Source organism: Rhinolophus hipposideros (genome assembly GCF_964194185.1).
Source record: "Rhinolophus hipposideros genome assembly, chromosome: 7".
In the NCBI taxonomy this organism is placed as follows: Eukaryota; Metazoa; Chordata; class Mammalia; order Chiroptera; family Rhinolophidae; genus Rhinolophus; species Rhinolophus hipposideros.
The window spans coordinates 41103316-41122176 of NC_138053.1; the positions used below are offsets into that span (position 1 = coordinate 41103316).

Genomic DNA, 18861 nt, shown 5'->3' on the forward strand with positions numbered 1-18861 from the left:
ACTATTATGTAATACCACTAATACCATAAGTAACACTAATATTAGTACATAATGTTATATTTATTTAATAATATATTCTATATAGGTAATATTATATGTAGTATTATAATATATGTAAATAATATTTAATTATATGTTAGTGATAACATTATTCACCACTTTCAGTTCCTGTGCATTACAGATATACAAACATAAGACAGACAGAGAACCAGAACCAGATCTAAACCATCTGAAGACTAATCTTGATTCAAGTAATCATAGCATCACATGAAAATATTGCCTTATCAAACCAACAATAAAAATAACTAGATTGACTTGGGCATTTTTTACTCATTTATTCATTAAAACAACTAAGCAGCCAACAAAATAGTGGATCCAAGCAGACATACACTCATATTTGTTGCAGCCTAGACTCACCGGTAAAATGGCAACTTTGACGTAAGTTTCTTTGATGTTTTCTTTCATTATTCTTATTGTTTCTTGTAGCATATAATCTTCATTCTCAGTAGCTTGATTATTGACGTGCAGTAAGAAATTGGGTTTCGCTATCAAGTGAATGGCAATATCTCCAAGCAGTCCTTTATCTCGAACAATTTGTAACTGAAGAATGGTGATGTTTTCTGTGAGACAGACACGTGTCAGTAAATAAGCTTTCCTATTTGCTGTCCATGCTATTCCAAGCACTTAGGGTGAAATGTTCTGCACTATCCCTTTCCGACAGTTAAGGAAAGAGAGCTAAAACGTAGACCATGTATACTTCCAAGAAGTATGTTGTGCTTTGTCCCCTTGCCCTCGAAGTTGTGCTGAGAATCACCATACACAGCTAGCAGTATATCCCAGTTCTAAACGCTCACTTCTAGCTAACACACTTGCCTATGTTACACATGGAAATTGCTTCAAATCTTAGGAAAGTGCATATGTGAAGATTGAGCATAGGTGCTAATTACAAGTGCTAAGAAGATTCTTCAAAAATGAAAAATTAAACACCAAAGTCATCATTTAATAACTAATCATTTGAAGAACAACTCTGTCCTGATAGTGTGGTATCTATCACAAGGTTCAAAGTATTTCACAGCACCCATTTTTTCATTTCATTTCTCAGATTGTTAAAATTTAATTTGTCATATAAATGAAGAAAAAAATGCTTGTCAAACTTCCTTACTAGTCTGTGAGTTTCTAATGACCAAATACCATGTCTCTGTTCCCAGAACACACAGCACAATTTCCAATATTTACCAGGTGCTTCAAAAATATTTGTTAATAAATGAACAGATCATTATATTTTAAGTCTACTGCTTATGTTCCTACATATACAGAAAAATAAAGGCCCAGGTACGTAATTACGTCACTTTTTCCATCAAGTAAATGAAAAATCCCTGAGAGATATCCATGTCCCTATCTGAAAGTTTTGGAATCTATACATAGCGTATTCTAAAAACATACATATTATATACACACACACACACACACACACACACACACACACACACACACACTCTTATTCAAGCAAGTCAAATGATGTTTATCTACAAAAATACATTTATGCTACAGTTGATATGAAGTTATTTAGGCAAAGATTTCAGCACTAAGCATAAAGGAAATAGGGACTGGTCACTTACACTGCACAGAAAAAATACTGTTCTAATTACTGCTTTAGGTTAAACAATTAAGACACACAGATATGCATTTCCTGTAACTATTGAAAATCTATAGAGAGAAAATCTGAGTGAGGAAAGAGAACAGATAAAGGATGAAAAAGAAAAGATAAAATAAAAACAAATCCCCTCTACTGCAATGATTTACTAAAATATTAATATTTCTATTATGATAGTAATGTCTCAAAAAAGTAAAAGTATTATTTTCTGCAGCATTATTACTGAATGCTTATGTGATCATAAAATTCAATAAAAGTACAATAGATTATAACCTGTCAAACTGAAAAAAATATATAAAAAGAGAAATGTACGTTCCTAGTAAATATTAGAATTAAATTATCCAATAAAACTTACTAGAACCTGAAAAATATTTAACAATGTTTACCTTGAGGCTCTGCTACTCTAAGGAAGAGAGACTCGGCATGCCAGCCCACCAGGCCATACGGTGAATCACTGGGGAGAGTGGTTATCACTGACTTGTTTCTTTTCTGATCAATAGCAGCACCTGTTGATGGGTCCTTAATCCCTTCTGTAGTAACATGAGTGAGTGTTATGATCACAATCTCTGGTAACTCTGGTACATCATCAGCAAGAATAGTCAGAGTGATTGTTGACAGTGCTTGACCTTCAGAAAATGAAATCTAAATATTTAAAGAAAGAATATTTTATTTATTTTTTAATTATCACTGTGCAGTAAGAGTATCAGAAGGTTAGACTTTCTTTTGATATTGGCCACAATTTAAATAACAAGATATTTAAGCAATATAATGTCTATAAATCAATCAAATGCCTTTCATATTAAAAGTGGAAGATTGTTAAGAAAAAAAAATAAACCATTACTAAAATTTAAGCTAATAAAACATATAGCTGAATTGCCATATCCTGAAGCCTACAATCTATTGAAATATAGAGTACATAGTCTCTCTCTCTGGAAATCTAAGACCTAGAAACCATACACAAAAATCTATAAACATTAAGAAAGTGTCATATAGTTTAAACATTTTTCTCTACAAAACTTTTGCTAGGATTGCTATTTCCTTTGGCTAACCTCTGAATAGATGTGTCATTTAACAATGGATCTATCAAAATAGAGGTAGAGAAAGATAGGCAGAGATACAAATCAGAGCATCCTTTCGTGTCTCCATTGTCTTAAGTGTCAAATCTGAGTTTGCGAAAAGGCATCTGAAGTTTTCTTTTTTTAATTAATTTTATTTGGGTGACATTGGTTAGTAAAACTACCTAGGTTTCAAGTGCATTTCTATAATACATCATCTATATACCACATTGTGTCCTCAACACCCAGAGTCAGTTCTCCTTCCATCACCATACATTTGACCCTCTTTACCCTCTTCTATGATCTCCCTCCCCGTTACCCTTAGTAACCACTAAACTGTTGTATGTGTCTGAGCTTTTTGTTTCTTTGTTTGTCTTTTCCTTTGTTGCGTTCAGTTCTGTATCCCACATATAAGTCATATGGTTCTCAACTTTTTCTGTCTGACTTATCCCGTTTAGCATAATAATCTCACAATCCATCCATGTTGTTGCAAATGGTAGTATTTCATCTTTTCTCATGGAAAAGAACGACAAACAAAGAAACAAAAACTCATAGACAAAGACAACAGTTTAGTGGTAACGAAGGTAAGGGGGTGGTAGTGCAAGAGGTTAAAGGGGGTCAAATATTTGATGATAAAAGGAGAACTGACTCTGGGTGGTGAACACACGATGTGATATAGAGATGATGTATTACAGAATTGTACACTTGAAAATTATGTAATTTTACTAGCCATTGTCACCTCAATTGGATGGATGGATGGATGGATGGATGGATGGATGGATGGATGGATGGATAGGTAAAATCAGGAGCCAGAAAGTTACTGCCCTTTGGCCAAATCCATTTTTTATAAATGGAGTTTTACTGGAACACAGCAAACCTTATTCAATTACATATTATCTATTACTGCTCGTGTGCTACAAAACCAAGCTGGGAAAGAGACCATAGATCCCACAATGTCTAAAATATTTACTATCTGGCCCTTTACAGAAAGAGTTTACTGACCTTTGGATAAAATAATTAATTCTTCTGAAATACAGTCTACACTTAAGATACTATTATGTATTTAAATTAGAAATAATTTTAATCATGTGTATATAAAAAATACTAATGGGGGAAATACATTATAATTCAGAACATATAAAACCTGAGAGATACAACTTATAGTTTTTGCAGCTAGCATAAAATAAATATTCAGTGAAATAAAATTTGCCACGTTATAAGACACTGAAGCTCTATTCACTTTTCAAATGATAAAGAAACCTGGAAATAATATACACCTTTTAAAGAGAACTCTTCAGAGAAGCATTTAGGCAAAATACATGGATTAATTTATGAAACCCAAGACAAGTGAAGGAGACAACCCACTTCTCCATTAGGAACTAAAGGGTCCTTAAATCCTCTTTTTGTGAGTCTTCTACTTCTTTGGTCTATTCTGATTCCTTTCTTGAACCTGTGCCCCAATTTCATACTATCCTCCGATATAGATAATGCGATCCTCTGGCTCGGGTATCTTCTTGGAGCCGATGCATCCATCCCCCTGCTGTTGGGAATAATGGCTTCTCTGTTTCTAATTGAGATCTGCCCTCAGCTGCAGCAACTGCTTCACCCAAGATTATACTCTCCCCAGAGGGTGACCAAAGGTCAAGGGTGGTCTAAAACAGGAGGGCAACATCTCAGTCCTTTGCCCTAAATGGAAACAACTCCAAAGGACCAGTTCAGTGCAAGAACTCCCTCATAGGCTGAACCTCAGGTTCATCTGCCTGTGGTACAACCTCTCCCTTTGCACATTCGTCTTCCTCACTCCCTTATAGGTGTCTCTTCCCAATAAACTTTAACCTTCAATTTCAGAGCCTACTTACAGGAAATTCAACCTGTATCACTCAACAACTCTGGTCTCCTTTTTCATACATCTGGCTATTTTACACAAACTCGTCCCCTATTTACTGCTTCCACTTTACCCACATCTGGATACCACATTTCCATCCCCAGTTTGGTTGATTTTATCTTCTGAAAATGCAATACATTCACAATTTGGCCAATTGATGTACTGAATATCAAAAGGGATGAATTTTTTACAGATAATTTTGGAATTACAGAATAGAACAGCAATAATCACAACAATAAAACTAATCTTGATTAGTAAGTAGGACTCCAGTGTTGACATGGTCAAACTCAAACACTTCATCCATAAGGCAGGGTTTGGTGCCATGCATCTATAGTTACCATAATTTAAAAGTGACTCTCCTATAATTTTGTACATTACATACCACTCCTGAGGTAGGAAATATATCACTAATACTTCCATCAGCTTCCCACGCTACAGTTATACGACCATATGTTCCTTTTAGGCGCTCAACATTCAAGGTTACTAGGCTATCTTGCTCCATTTCTTCCACTTGCTTATATAATGAATTCTGAAAAACACATAGGAAGTCACAAGCTGTTATTTGAAATTACCGAGGCAGAGTTTCCTTTATTTCATGTTAGGCACTTACAAACTTCACAGTATTAAGTGATGTGATACATTAAGTGAAAAACAATAGCTAAAAAACAATAATATAGAGTGGCTATGATTTTGGCTTAAAACATGCATGTTTGAATCAGTAAAAGGCTAAATTAAAGTAAATGATAATGTAAAATTTTAGAGGATTATTTTTTTTTTTGTCTTCTGGCTTCTATGTTTTTCAAATTTTCTTCAATGAACATATATTAACTTTTGTATTAACTCAAAATTAATACTCCAAAGAATCTCTTCTTACAGTATTCCTGGTTTCTCTATAGGCAATAAAGTAAAAATATGGAGTACAAAGATTTTTTAAGATCTTGCTATCTTTTACCCTCATCTACCAGCCCCTCCCCCCTTACCCTCTGGTAACCACTAAACTATTGTCTGTGTCTATGAGTTTTTGTTTCTTCATTTGTTTGTCTTGTTCCTTTGTTGTTTATGATATATAGATGATATATTACAAAACTGTACACCGAAAACCTTTGTAACTTTACTAACAATTGTCACCCCAATAAACTTCAATTTAAAAAAAAATCTTTCCTATTAGATTTTTCTTGTCTTTTTCCGATGATAATCTGAAAACAGACACCCTCATTAATTTCTCAGAATTTCCACTTAGAATGTTAATTTGAATAGATATGCTATCCTATAGCAATATTTAAAACAGCAATTTAACACAATGTTACAGATGTTACACAGTAATAAAATCTTGCTCAAAGCAATCAAACATTCCTGCCTTGATTTTAAAATATGCATATAATTTGTTCACAAAAGACTATGCCTTTCTGAAACAGAAGCCTCTCTCTGGCTCCATGACTTCTACTAACAAGGGTTAGGGAAATGAAGATTTAATACAACCAGAAAATATTCAAGAAACTCATTATCTACTAAATCTCATCTTGGTACGCGGCTGTCCAGTGAGTCTTGTATTGAGGAATTCTACTGAACGGATTGAAGGAACCCAGAATACTATCTATCAATAAGAATTAAACCACAGTGAATTAATGTCTCTAGAACGATTGTGGAGCAAGCTTCATGAAGAAAAATCTATCATGATTAAAGTTGAGGAACAGGATGTACTCTCGATCTGCAGCAAGGCTTCAAGGTGAGAAGATGGAATTGAGCAGCAGAGCATGCTGTTCTTGCCCCAGGAACCCCAGCTCTACCCTGTGAGATCCTGACAAGGCCTGTGAGTGTTGTTTCCTGCCTGTAATAATGGCAGGTTCATACTAAGCACCTACTGTGTGCCATGCACTTTTCTAGTCAGCGATAAAGCTGTTAACAAAGCAGTATCCCAGCTCTCACACTCTTCAATCGTAGTAAAAAGAGAAACTAACAATCGACAAGTTAGGCCATTACAAGTGTCATAAGAATAGGCCAGGATGAAAAGGTACGGAATGAAGGTAGGGAGTTGCAATTTTCAATCATGGAAGGCCTTTCTGGTAAGGTGGCATTTCTGCAGAGACCTTTAGAAAGGGAGGAAACAAGTCATGTATAAAGGTTGTCTTCTTTCTTTCTGACCTCCTACTCGTCCTCCCACAGCTCATGTCTTAGAACTGCACTTCCACAGTAGCCACAGGCCACTTGTGGCAATGGAGCATTTGAAATATGACTAGTCCATAAGTGCAAAATACACACTGATTATGAAGATAAAGTGTAAAAAAAGGATGTGAAATATTTGATCAATAATTTCATGTTGATAACATGTTGAAATTATACTATTTCAAATATATTGGGTTAAATAAAATATTATATTATTCAAATATATTCGGTTAAATAAAATATGATACTAAAACTAACTTCACCTGTTTCTTCCTATTTATTTTTAACGTGGCTACTAGAAAACTTAAATTACATATCTGGCTTACATTACATTTCTATTGGGCACAGGTGACTCAGAGGAAGCTGACCTGCCTTTCATTCAGAGACAGGCCAGGCTGGGTAACAGGGTGATCCTACCACCTCTGCAAGCAATTGACTCAGGACATCAGCATGTCAAAAACTGCTCACCTTATCCCCCAAACCTGCTCCTCTTACAGTGGTCCGTATCTTGGTAGAAAGCAAATTTGTACTTCTCATAGCTCTAATTGCTGGATTATTGCAATAGTCTCCTGACTGGTCTATTTCTGTCCTTGCCCACTTACAATCTAGTCTCAATTCTATGGCCAGAGTGTCCTTTTCAAATGCAAGTCAGATCACATTGCTTTTCTACCCCAACCCTTCAAAACCTCCCCATTTCCCTCAGAGGCCAAATCCTTTATGACACTAAGGTGCTTGAGCAGGAGAGTTAACAGCAGGCCTTGCTGCTATCCTTTGAAAAGTCTGCTGACAAGGTTGGCCCTGGGCTGGTGTCTGGGAACTTGAATTTTGGGAGGGTTCCCACCATTCCCAGAACTGATAATGGGCTCCCTATGCCTGAACTTTCTGTACGTATAATGTGGTTTATACTAAACACCTGTTTTTTGTTTTTAGGGTTTTTTTTCCTGGGGGTCTGGAATTTTGATATGTTCTGGGTAAAGGGGGCCTACCTGATCAATCCCCAATGAAAACCCAAGGCAGTGAGTCTCTAAGGAGTCCTGGTTGGCAACACCTCACGTGTGTTCTCCCAACTCAGCTCCACGCTGGGGAGTTAAGTACGCCCTGTGTGACTCCACTAGGAGGGAAATCTTGAAAACTGGCACCTGGTTTCCTCTGAACTTCATTCACCCCATGAGCCTTTTCCTTTAGACGATTTTGCTTTGTATCCTTCACGGTAATAAATCAGCCATGAAAATGACTACATGCTGAGTCCTGCAAGCCCTCCCAGCAAATCATCAAAGCTGGAGTGCTGGTGGGGATCCCTGACACAGGCCCCAGCCCTTCATCTCGGGCTGCATCTCCCCGAGGACACTGACTTCAGACATAGTGGTCTCCTTCCTGCTCCAGAGGGCAAGGCCGCATTCCAGGGCCTCCCATCTTGCTGATAGTTCCTCTGCCTTGAATGTTCTTCCTCCAGATACGTGTGTAACTCACTTCCTCACCTCTTCCAGGCCTCTGGCCTTATGTCACTTCCTCAGAGCAGCCCTCCCTGATATCCCCTTTTCTCCTTCGCCGCACGCAACCTCCACCTCCTCCCTCACACTCTCCATCTGCCTTCCTTGCTTAATGTTTCTCCACGGCACTTATTACCATCAAGTATAGTTACAGATGTTTCTTATGTCTTTGATATTGTCTTTCTCCCCTTGCCCCGTCTCTCTACAATTAAAAGACTGTAAGGATAAATGTTTTTATTGTTTTGTTTTCTGATATATTCTAGCACCTAAATCAGTATCTGGTACATACTAGGTATTTGTTAAATATCTGCTGAATGAATTAATGAATGAATGAATGATTGAATGAATGAATAATGAGTGGGTGACCGAGTTCTGGACAATGAGACATAAGAGTTTCCAGAGGCTTTTGAGAAACTTCCTCCTTGCGCCGAGAGCCACATAAAGCATCTCACTCTCCCTAGCTGGACCTGAACAAAGCAGTAGCCCTAACAACTAAACGAAGGATCAGATCAGCTTTGTGTTGGCAAAGTGGGGATATGAAAAGAATCTGAGCCACGGTGATACAGTAGAGTATTCAACCAACCCTGAAGCCCACCTTCCCTGTGGATATGCTCTTGAGCCCGTTTGAGTCAGGTTTTCCTTACTTGCAGATTATTTTAGAGAAAGACATATGACAGCTGTAGCTATGACTCTAGTAAGAATCAGGATATATCTTGCAAACAGGACTAAATGATGCAATATGAATGGGTGTCCTTTTGCTATTTGGTAAAGGAATATGAACTCTGGCCCTAGAAGTCAACCTGGGAATATCTGCAGAATTCTCTGTCCTTGGAAAAAAGCATTTCCATGTGTACAATGCCTGTACAGTTATACCCCTTCAATACACAGAAATAGCAAAGGCATAATAGAACAGTAATGTAACTGTAGATGATGTATGTGACACAACAGAGTGTACAGTATATTTGCAACATGCTTTATCATTACCCTCTGGAAACAGAGCGAATAGCAGATTCTAACTCCTGGACCAAGGCCAATTGGTAACACTTTAAATTCAATCTTATAAACGGAATCAGTACAAAAAATATAGTTTAGGACAAGCTGCGCCAGAGGTTCCAGTATGTAAGACTGTAAATTGCAAGACATCAGCAGAATTCACCTTAGAAGACACAGTAGGGGATAACACAGGGAAAGCGAAGAAGGAGATTGTAAAGATACTCAAAGTATGACTCACTGAGTGCTGATAACAGCTGAGTGCTGATAAACACAGTGAATAAACCATTTTGACTTCTAGGTGTGGGATCTTTGGTATCATTACCTGAGCAAATCCAACAACTCCATAGGCATCATCATTAGACAGAATAGTTATCTTTACATAACCATTAATACCGATCTCTGCTCCTCCTCTGGAATTTTTAAGCTGAACTCTGAAGGATTCTGCCTCCTCTGGAACTGTATCATCAAGGATATTTACTGCGATTACAGCTTCTCTGTCACCAGGTTCAAATATCAGTTCACCTGAACTAGCATAAGAAGTATGTATAAAATAAGTCAACTACAGCAAACTAAAGACATATACACAGCTGATTACTCATAAAACTCTCATACCATTGATTGATATTACAAGTTTGGAGAAAAGTCACAGTCACAAATAAAATTTTAATCCAAAATGTTCATATAATACTGATTAACTTGGTAGCATAAATATTAGAAATACAGATAAAAACTAAATTTCTGGCTTATAAGTAGCTCTTATATTTTGTATATATTTTCAGTCACTAAAGAAAGACTTAGAAATTAGGTGCCATATAAAATTATGGTGAGCATAAAGACAGTCAGCATAAAATGTTCAACCTACCTAGGAATAAAGTCAGACTGGCTTGAGACGTAGGCTAGCTCATATATGTGGGAGTGGGTGGCTCCCACTAGAGCAATTAAATTCTTGCTTGAATTAAGGGACCTTACTGTAACCGAAGCTGCATCGTGAGCAGAAGGTGCTTCCAGAATGAAAGAGAACTGATTCAGCTCTGAATTCCAGCAATAAAGAGCAGACACATCTTGGCCAATAAGAAGTATGTGGACTGCAAGAAGAAAAGAAAAAGCAACTAGAGTGAAATATAAATATAAATTCTCACCTCACATGCTCCCTACATTTATACCATGGCAAAATCTCTCCAACTCTCAGTTTCATTTTGACTTCTGAAGTCACTACATATGATTCAATTTCTGAAATAACTGGATGTAAAAAATAATTTTTAAATGCCGTGGAATGATCAAGCCAGCCTGACAATGTACCCACAAGCTACATAAAAAAGAAATCACTGGATGGTAAAACCCAAACGGATGTTGCACTCTTTTGTATTCATCTCAATATTAATTTACTGGATAGCATACTAGCAGATTTTTAAAGTGAAAAATACCCATAATCCCACCAATAAATATTTATTGTTTGTATTTTACTTTCCAGTCACCATCCATATAAATTCATCATTGACATAGTTATAAACAGTTTAAATACAAAAAAATTTTAAAAACTCAATGCTATATATACAGAGGGTGCCAAAAAATGTATACATTTTAAGAAATGAAAAAACACTGTATTAAAATTATAATAATAAATGCCGACAACAAAAGATGAATACAAGTGATGTGTATACATTGTTTTGGCACCCCTGGTATACAGTACACATATATTGTATATAGTTTTGTATGTTGCTATAGAATTCAAATTTGTAATTTTCATGCATAGAAAATCTATAGGGCTGCTCTTAAAATATATTTAATAATTTTCCTACATTGGATGTTTATTATTTTTCTATTTAATATTTTAGTATTAAATAGCGACACAGTTCTTAATTTCAATTATTTTCATTTAATAAATTCTTAAAGGTGGTTAATTAGGCCAAGAGATATGAACAAATTTATGATGTTGGAATATATTCTGCCAATGGTTTTAAGAATGTTATTAGGAAACAATGCTTTTAATAGTTCAAAGCAATGGCACTTACTTATATGTACATAAATTAGTAAGGGAAGGGTTACTAATCTTCAGAATTAAAATTGGAGAGAAAAGTGAGAAACCGCAGAGAAACATGCAAAAATTCCAGTACTTAAAGAAAGAACTACTGATTATTTTAAGTATCAAGAACTACTGATTATTTTATTTATGGTAATTAATTTAACTACTATTGCAGTTTAGTAAACGGTGCATAAAAGGTAAAGATCCAAAAAAATATTTTTACTAATAAATTTGCATTTTCAAAATGATCATCTATTTTTCATAAAGCTTTGTAGGCATTCAGTAGGAGGCATTCAGTAAAGAACAAACTCAGACAAACCCCCAACATCTCTCAAGTTTAACTAATTCTATAGTCTCAAGCAAAATCATAAACTAAAATGTTCTGAACATCACAGATTACATGTCATCAGCCTCGGGGATACACCGTATTCTCTCCCTTGCAATCTGATTAGTATGACAATGTAGCAAATAGATAATCAGACATTCAGAGTAGGAAATGTAGGAGGCTCAAATCTGCATACATGTATATAGAGAGTGTTTTCTCAGAAAACAGATTTTTGTCGTGTTCATAATCATAACTTTAGGTCAGGGAATATATAAGGGGAAAAATAACCTATAAACTTCTACTCTGGGGAGCAGACGTTTTTTGTTGGTTTTTTTTGGTACTGATTACAGAATTCTCTTTTATTTATCAAAACTATTTTCAAAAAGGTATCCCAAAGAAAAGCAATTTGCTGAAGATTATTTAAGGAGTGTAGATAAAACAAAGTACCAGGGACTAAGCATTTATTCACTTGAATAAGCTTTCCTAACATTCAGAGATCTGGGAACATGAGACGGAGTCAGTAAGATTGTATATCCTATACACCAAAGCTAGGTGGAGTTGTAAAAATGTCTTTGATCATCACTTGCCTCTGAAATGCCTTCAATAAGCTCCCTACCTCAATAATGCTTAGTGTCAACCAGGGACACTTACGAATCCTTGAGACCCTTAAAGAGAGTCGATGAGGTCAAAATGATTTTCATAATAATATTACGATGCTGTTTGTATATTTCACTTTCATTCTTTCATGAGTGTACAGGGGACATTTTCCAGAGGCCATGTGATAATTACTGCAACAGGCAGAATACAGATGCACACACGAGAATCCAGATATTGTCTATTAAAGCAGACATTAAATAGATTTGCAAAAACAAACTAGAAAAAGCATTACCACTTTTCTTACAAAGGTTTTGGGAAATATAGTATTTGTTAAAATAAAACATGTTATGTATGTTCCCATGTAATGAGTTTATTGCTATCATTCTTGAATGAATTAATATCTTTAAAAATTCTCCATTTCCATTACTAATAAAATAAACATCAGGAGGTATAATACAAACAAAAGCTCTTCGAGGTCCTCAAATTTTTAAGCAGGTGAAAAGTTCTTGTGACCAAATGTTTGGAAACCACTGGACCGTCTGAAGCACAGTTCAAACCCAAGCTCTGACATTCCAGGCCCACTCGGATAGACTCTAGTGTGTTTGCAATCTTACCACCACTACATTCTGAATCAAATCCTCTGTCCCGTCCACTCTCATCTGCTCATTGTGCCCTCAGTGCCACAGACACTCCTGCCTCTCACTTTTGCACATACCTTTCCCTCTGCCCACGGTATTTCCTACCAACCCACCAAGGCATAGCTCATGCTCCCCTCCGAAACTTCTCCACCACTCCAATTCTACCACTCACAGAGAAAGTAGAACTGAGATTCTACCTTGAATTAGTATCTTAATATTTTTCTTGCTTCTCCAACCAGACATTAAACCTATGAAGGCAAAAAATTCTTCATAAGTTTAAATAATGACTTACATGTACTATCTAATTAGTATATGGATACTGCTGAACTCAAACACAATTTCCACATATCCGTTTAGAAGTGGGACTTTGATTCATCCAGACTTGCCTGCTGAGCCACTCAGGTTTGGCTTCCAAGTTCCTCTGGGTACCTTGACAAGTGACACCGACTCACTGGGCGCGAGGCCCCTGCACTGTTCACACCTCTTGTGGGAGGCAGCCCCCCACCTTCCCACGACAATGCCCTTGGCTTCTTCGCCTTACCACCACTAGCCCACACAAGTGGTTCCTTACCAACCTTTAATAATCCTACAGCCTCCATACTGCATTAACCCTTTGGGTTCTCACTAACAGACTCTGTTTCAGAAATCAGGTTGAAAATATTGCTTATATTTCTGATGTGTAGATTAAAGTACAGAGGACCATGAAAGGATTTCAGACTGTGGAAGAAAGCTGGGAGAGTGACCGAGGACAACGGTTCTCACAATTATTTTCTGACCTTTTAAAAAATTGTTTCAATGTGCATACTTGCTATCCTCTTATAAATACTTTCATAATTAAATGTATCTGTAATGTCACTCTTCATTTTTCTCTAGACAAAAGTAATATATTATCTTTCCTTATCCTTCACTAATATTTTCCCCCATATTTCAGTCGTGCTAATACTTCTCAAGCATAATTCTCATTTTAAAAGTATCAGTCCTTTTGAAATTCTAGGATTTCTGGATTTTACATTTATTATTAAAACACCCAGTGTCTGGCAATGTGACACTACGCCTAACTCAGTGAAACTAAAATCATTCTAGCTTTCTACGCTGCCCTTAGCGTTAGTCACAGTTAAAAAGCACCTACCTATTCCTGAGGCTGGTGTGAAGGAGTGGATCCTATTAACAGCAACAAAATCCAGGGATTGAAAATATCTAAAAGAAGACCATCCTGGCTCCCAAATGAAAATATCAATTGAATTCTGATCTCCTGCAATAAAGGAATAAAAGTCAAACCTGAAGGCAAAATTTGCAGGAAAAAAATGACAAAATTACACAGTAAAACTATAGTAAAATATTAAATTCAATTTAAAAAAACAAATTTAGTAGGTCGTTCCTTCATATTCATTTAAACAGAAATACAATTTAACTTAGTAGGAAACACTTCAAAATTCTTTTTGCATTTACTACATGAAATGGATACATGGTTAGCCAATAATCATGATCTGATATCAAAAAAAGAATAAGAAATAAATATTTTATTTTTTAGGAATGTTGGTATTTTATCTATGAAAGTTCCAGTAAGCGGATGAAAACATATTCATATATAATGAATAATTTTAAACAGTTTTATCAAAAGTTGCTAAGCCCTATTTATTATTACTATAAATTACCCATGGCACCCCAAATACAGCCATATAAAAGTTACCTGTTTATGCTTTGGGTGTAATATCTTCATAGAGTTTTTCATAGACATTTCCACTTTACCCACCCATCCCCAATTTTATTGTAGTATCTTTAAAGTAGTGGTTTCGAACACCTAATGATTATGGACAAAACACTTAAATTTGATGACAGTCAATACTTATTCATAAGAAACATTCTATAGATTGGATAAAAAATTAATACAAGAGCACTTTCATATGAATGTACTATTTGAATGCTAGGTGATTTTGATAATAACTATGTATGCATTACAAACACTGTAGCATCTTACCTAGAAAGATAGTTTTGGCAAAAATTAAGTAAATATCGTCGCCTGCAGTTAAGGCCTTGACTTCTGTTGTCCCACTGATCGGCACTTCTTGAAAGTTAATAAACTCACTGCCAGACCATCTGAGTAAAAGGGAATTGGGCCTGGCATTAGCCTGAATAATGGCTAAGAACACAGAGCCTCCTCTGGTGAACAAGGCCATGCTCAGCACACCTCGGACATGGAGTGTCTGATGCAACACAAAGTTTCCTCCATCCCATCTGAAGACCTGCGGGGAATGTTCAAATACAAAACCCTCATGACAAGGAATTAAGCACCTGTGAGCATTTAACCAACATCGTATGTTTATTCTCCTGGACGCTTTTATTTGGTTAGGAAAATACTTTCATAAATGAGAAAATAGCAAAACTGATGCTGTCTCCCTCTTTTTATCTGTGCGCGCGCGCGCGTGTGTGTGTGTGTGTGTATGCACATACACATAGAATGAGTTTTAAAGTGAAGTTATTTGAAAATAAATCCACTTTAAAGTACATCTGGGAAGGATCAGCGATAGCAAGATAAGGGGAAAGCCAAAAATAGGAGAGAATTAATTTAAATGTGAAAAATTAAAAACTGTATAAACTTTCTGATATTGTAATATCATTCATTACCCTCTGCTCAAGCAATAGAACATAAAGAGAAACACCTAAATGTTTTAGTCTTGAAGATGGCAATGCATACAAGATTTCAGGGTAACTGTTTATATATTTAAATGAAAAGAAAATCCCAAAGCTACATGGTTTCTTATATAATCTGGTAAATTTCACACACAAAAAAATTATGTTTATTCAGCCAACAATTGGTAACCTTGTGTGAGCCAGGCATTGTGCTAGGAGTTGTGGAGATAGTGGCTTCTCTGTTTATGGATAGTAAGTATGAGGAAAAAGTAAACAACAAATGCATCAATAATTAAATAAATATAGGACTGTTAAAAATTGATACCAGTGCTAACAATAACAATTGGCACGGTGTGATAGAGAATTACGGGTGTACTAAGGAAACAAAAGTAAAGAAAATGACATGACAAAATTTTCAAGGCAGAAAAAGTCTGTCATAATCTAAATGAAGACGGGTCCAACTGGAAGGAAATTGATAGTGCCAAGGGAATGACGACCTATAAGACTAGGGAGGAAAGATCATGAGGTACCATTCGTTAGGATGACCATATAATTTATCACAGGAAAATCTGAGAGAGTGAAAGGGACACTGTTAATAACTGTATCAGGACAACAGGCATAATCCAATACTGTGCTGGGCAAATAAGGAGATGCAGTAATCCTACTTATAATCCATATTAAATAACTTTGAATTTATTCTAAGTATAATTGGAAATCATTGAATAGTTCCAATACAAGGAACAACATGAATTAATATTTTTAAAAGATTACTCTGGCTACTTAATGAAGAATGAATGGATCTCAAAAGGTCAGAGAAGTTCAAGACCAGCTAGAGGCTACTTTGATAGTGTGGGACAGAAATGAAGGGGGCCTAGATTAGGGAGCGAGAAGCAGAGATGGAAAAAAAAGATCTGTACCTAAAACATTGGGGAATATATTCAAAAACACTTAATGATAAATTAGATGTCAATGAATAAAAAGAACTAATCAAGAAAGATATATCCCAGCATTTTGTCTTTAGCTATTGCATTTATGAGGTTGCTATTGCCTGAGATGAAAGAAAGCACTAAACAGTTTCGTAGAGAAAATCAAAAGTTCAGTAGGATACATTAAATCTCCGACATTTGAAAGAGATTTAAGTGGAGATGTCAATAGGCAGATATGTAAGTATGGAATACAGAGAAAAGGCTACCAGTAAATTTGGAAGATATTAGCCGATAGCTGACATGCTGATGAGAAGTGAAATAAGACAATAGAAAAACACTAAATTTGCAACTCTCTTCTGATTAGTGACCATGAGGAAATAAAGACAAAGAAAGCGGACAATTCTTCAAGGTCTCTTACTACAGAAGGGAGAAAAGAAAATAGAAAGGGATGAGATCAGGAAAGAAATTTTCTCTTAAGCTTGGACATCTAGCATTTACACTAGATGATTTATAATCCTATAGAGAGAGATTATATAATCCTATAGAGAGAGAGATGCTAGTGATGCCAGACATAGAAAGGATAACAAAACCTTATGAAAGCAAGAGGGAACCTATAGAAGGAGCCTGGCTTTACAGAAGGAACGCTCCCTCCACTGTAACAGGAGGGAGGAATAAGATGGTTTTAAGATGATTTCTGAATTTGGTGTTTGGAAGATGAGTAATCTAATCTCCTTTCTGGTAGCTTTCATTTCAACAAGGTCATAAGCTAAAAGTGAGCAGATGAGAAGCAGGCATAGGAGTCTGAAGAGTGGCAAAAATTATCAAATAAGTGTTATTCAGATTATGAGATATAGTTTACATGAGAAATATGGGATTTGGAGGACGAGCTGAGTGCCCATCTGGCAATTTTATTCATGAATTTTTAGTGATACCCTCTGTGCAGTTGTATGATTTGTCGTCATGTCTACCACCTCAAATAAGTTCTAATTAAATGTTTATGCTTATTATTACACATGCTTTGGCTCTTGAAGACAGTATAATATTCATAACTCTATTATTTAAAAATTAACTGTGACTAATCAATATCTATATTCTCCTTTACTACTTTATCCCAATCAAATTATAGTTTTCTTTTATTCTTTTATTCTAATCTTACAGACTATATCAGTGATGAGTTACAGTTACAATATTAAAAAGAAAAAAATTAATTTTAAAAGAATCAAACCTGAGTTGATTCAGAATCATCTCTTTGACTTGCAACAATTAAATAATCTTGATTGTCTGAAGCAAAATATCTTACTTGAGAACTTTCGGAAATAATGATTGTTTGTACCTGTAAGGAAGACAAAACAGAAGGAATAAAAATGTAAGGAAGAATTTAACTTAAAAGGTCTCTTAATACAGTAAGAGTATGAGTTCGTATTTGAAGTTCAAAATTTGAAAAACCATGCTATCTATCCCTAGATATGCCTATTTAGGTGTCATTTCTAAAAGACAAAAATATCCCTGGGTTAAGACGCATACATCATTTTGCATTCAATAAAGCTTACAAATCTAATTTTCTTTTAAGTAAAGAAATCTACAAAAAATTGTATTTTTTTATTTTTTTACCAGCAATAATTTGAGTCCAGATGTGAATGTATACACACTGTTAACAGAAGGCTTTTCTTCATTTCTTTCTTCATGAGTAATCACAAAGTAGGAAGAAAGACCAATATTAAAGGCCTCACAAGTTTTAGGATTTTCTATATTTAAATCCTAGGAAATAAGGAATAATGATAGTAATCCATGAGTCATCCCAACTTTACATGTACATTTTATTTTGCATACTGCAAGATAAACACTTCTTACCTCAAGTGGAATAAAAACCCCTTGCCATCGGTAAACAGTAGAAGACAATTTTCTTAACATTACACCATATATTGAATCTTCCAAAGTAAAGAAACACCAGCCAGAAGCTGATGCATTGAAAAAACTTTGAAATATGGAAAACACAACATCCATTCCCCCTGAAAAACATAATTCATGATTTACTAGTGTATAATCCCTTCCAAACTTTATCTATTCTAAGTTTATTGTTCAACCAGTGACACTAATGTGTTTGTTTCTAGATATGAAGATCCTTCCGTGCGTGTATATCTGTGTGTGTGACAGAGAAAAAAGACAGAGAGAGAGAGAGAGAAAGAGAGAGAGAGAGAGAGAGAGAGAGAGAGAGAGAGAGAGAGAGAGAGAAACAGAGAAGAGACAAGCGAGAGAATGTAAGAATAATAACTAAAAATAACAACTTAAAAAACAAAAGAGAATTTGTTAATATTCTACTCTATACCCACATACTTTTCCAAAGTGTATTTCTAAATAAATACTAAATATATATTTTAAAGGGTAATACACTGCGCATGTTTTTTTAAATCAACTTTCACAAAGAAGATGAAATTACAACTGAGAAAATTTAAAATATATATCTTTTATAAAACCATGCTA

The 18861-nt window shown here is 35.4% G+C and overlaps 1 protein-coding gene across 1 annotated transcript in view; it reads right to left on the reverse strand.

The window, feature by feature from the left end:
- Positions 1–18861, reverse strand: part of ADGRV1 (adhesion G protein-coupled receptor V1) — a 503044-nt gene that overhangs the window by 347846 nt on the left and 136337 nt on the right. Inside the window, exons 47-56 of the mRNA XM_081054450.1 lie at positions 18232–18389; positions 17992–18138; positions 17606–17713; positions 14802–15066; positions 13953–14075; positions 10103–10325; positions 9563–9767; positions 4977–5123; positions 2041–2296; positions 418–620 (exon numbers count right to left, since the gene is read on the reverse strand). Of these exons, the coding sequence (XP_080910576.1) occupies positions 418–620; positions 2041–2296; positions 4977–5123; positions 9563–9767; positions 10103–10325; positions 13953–14075; positions 14802–15066; positions 17606–17713; positions 17992–18138; positions 18232–18389 (1835 nt within the window). The remainder of the gene's footprint in view (positions 1–417; positions 621–2040; positions 2297–4976; positions 5124–9562; positions 9768–10102; positions 10326–13952; positions 14076–14801; positions 15067–17605; positions 17714–17991; positions 18139–18231; positions 18390–18861) is intronic.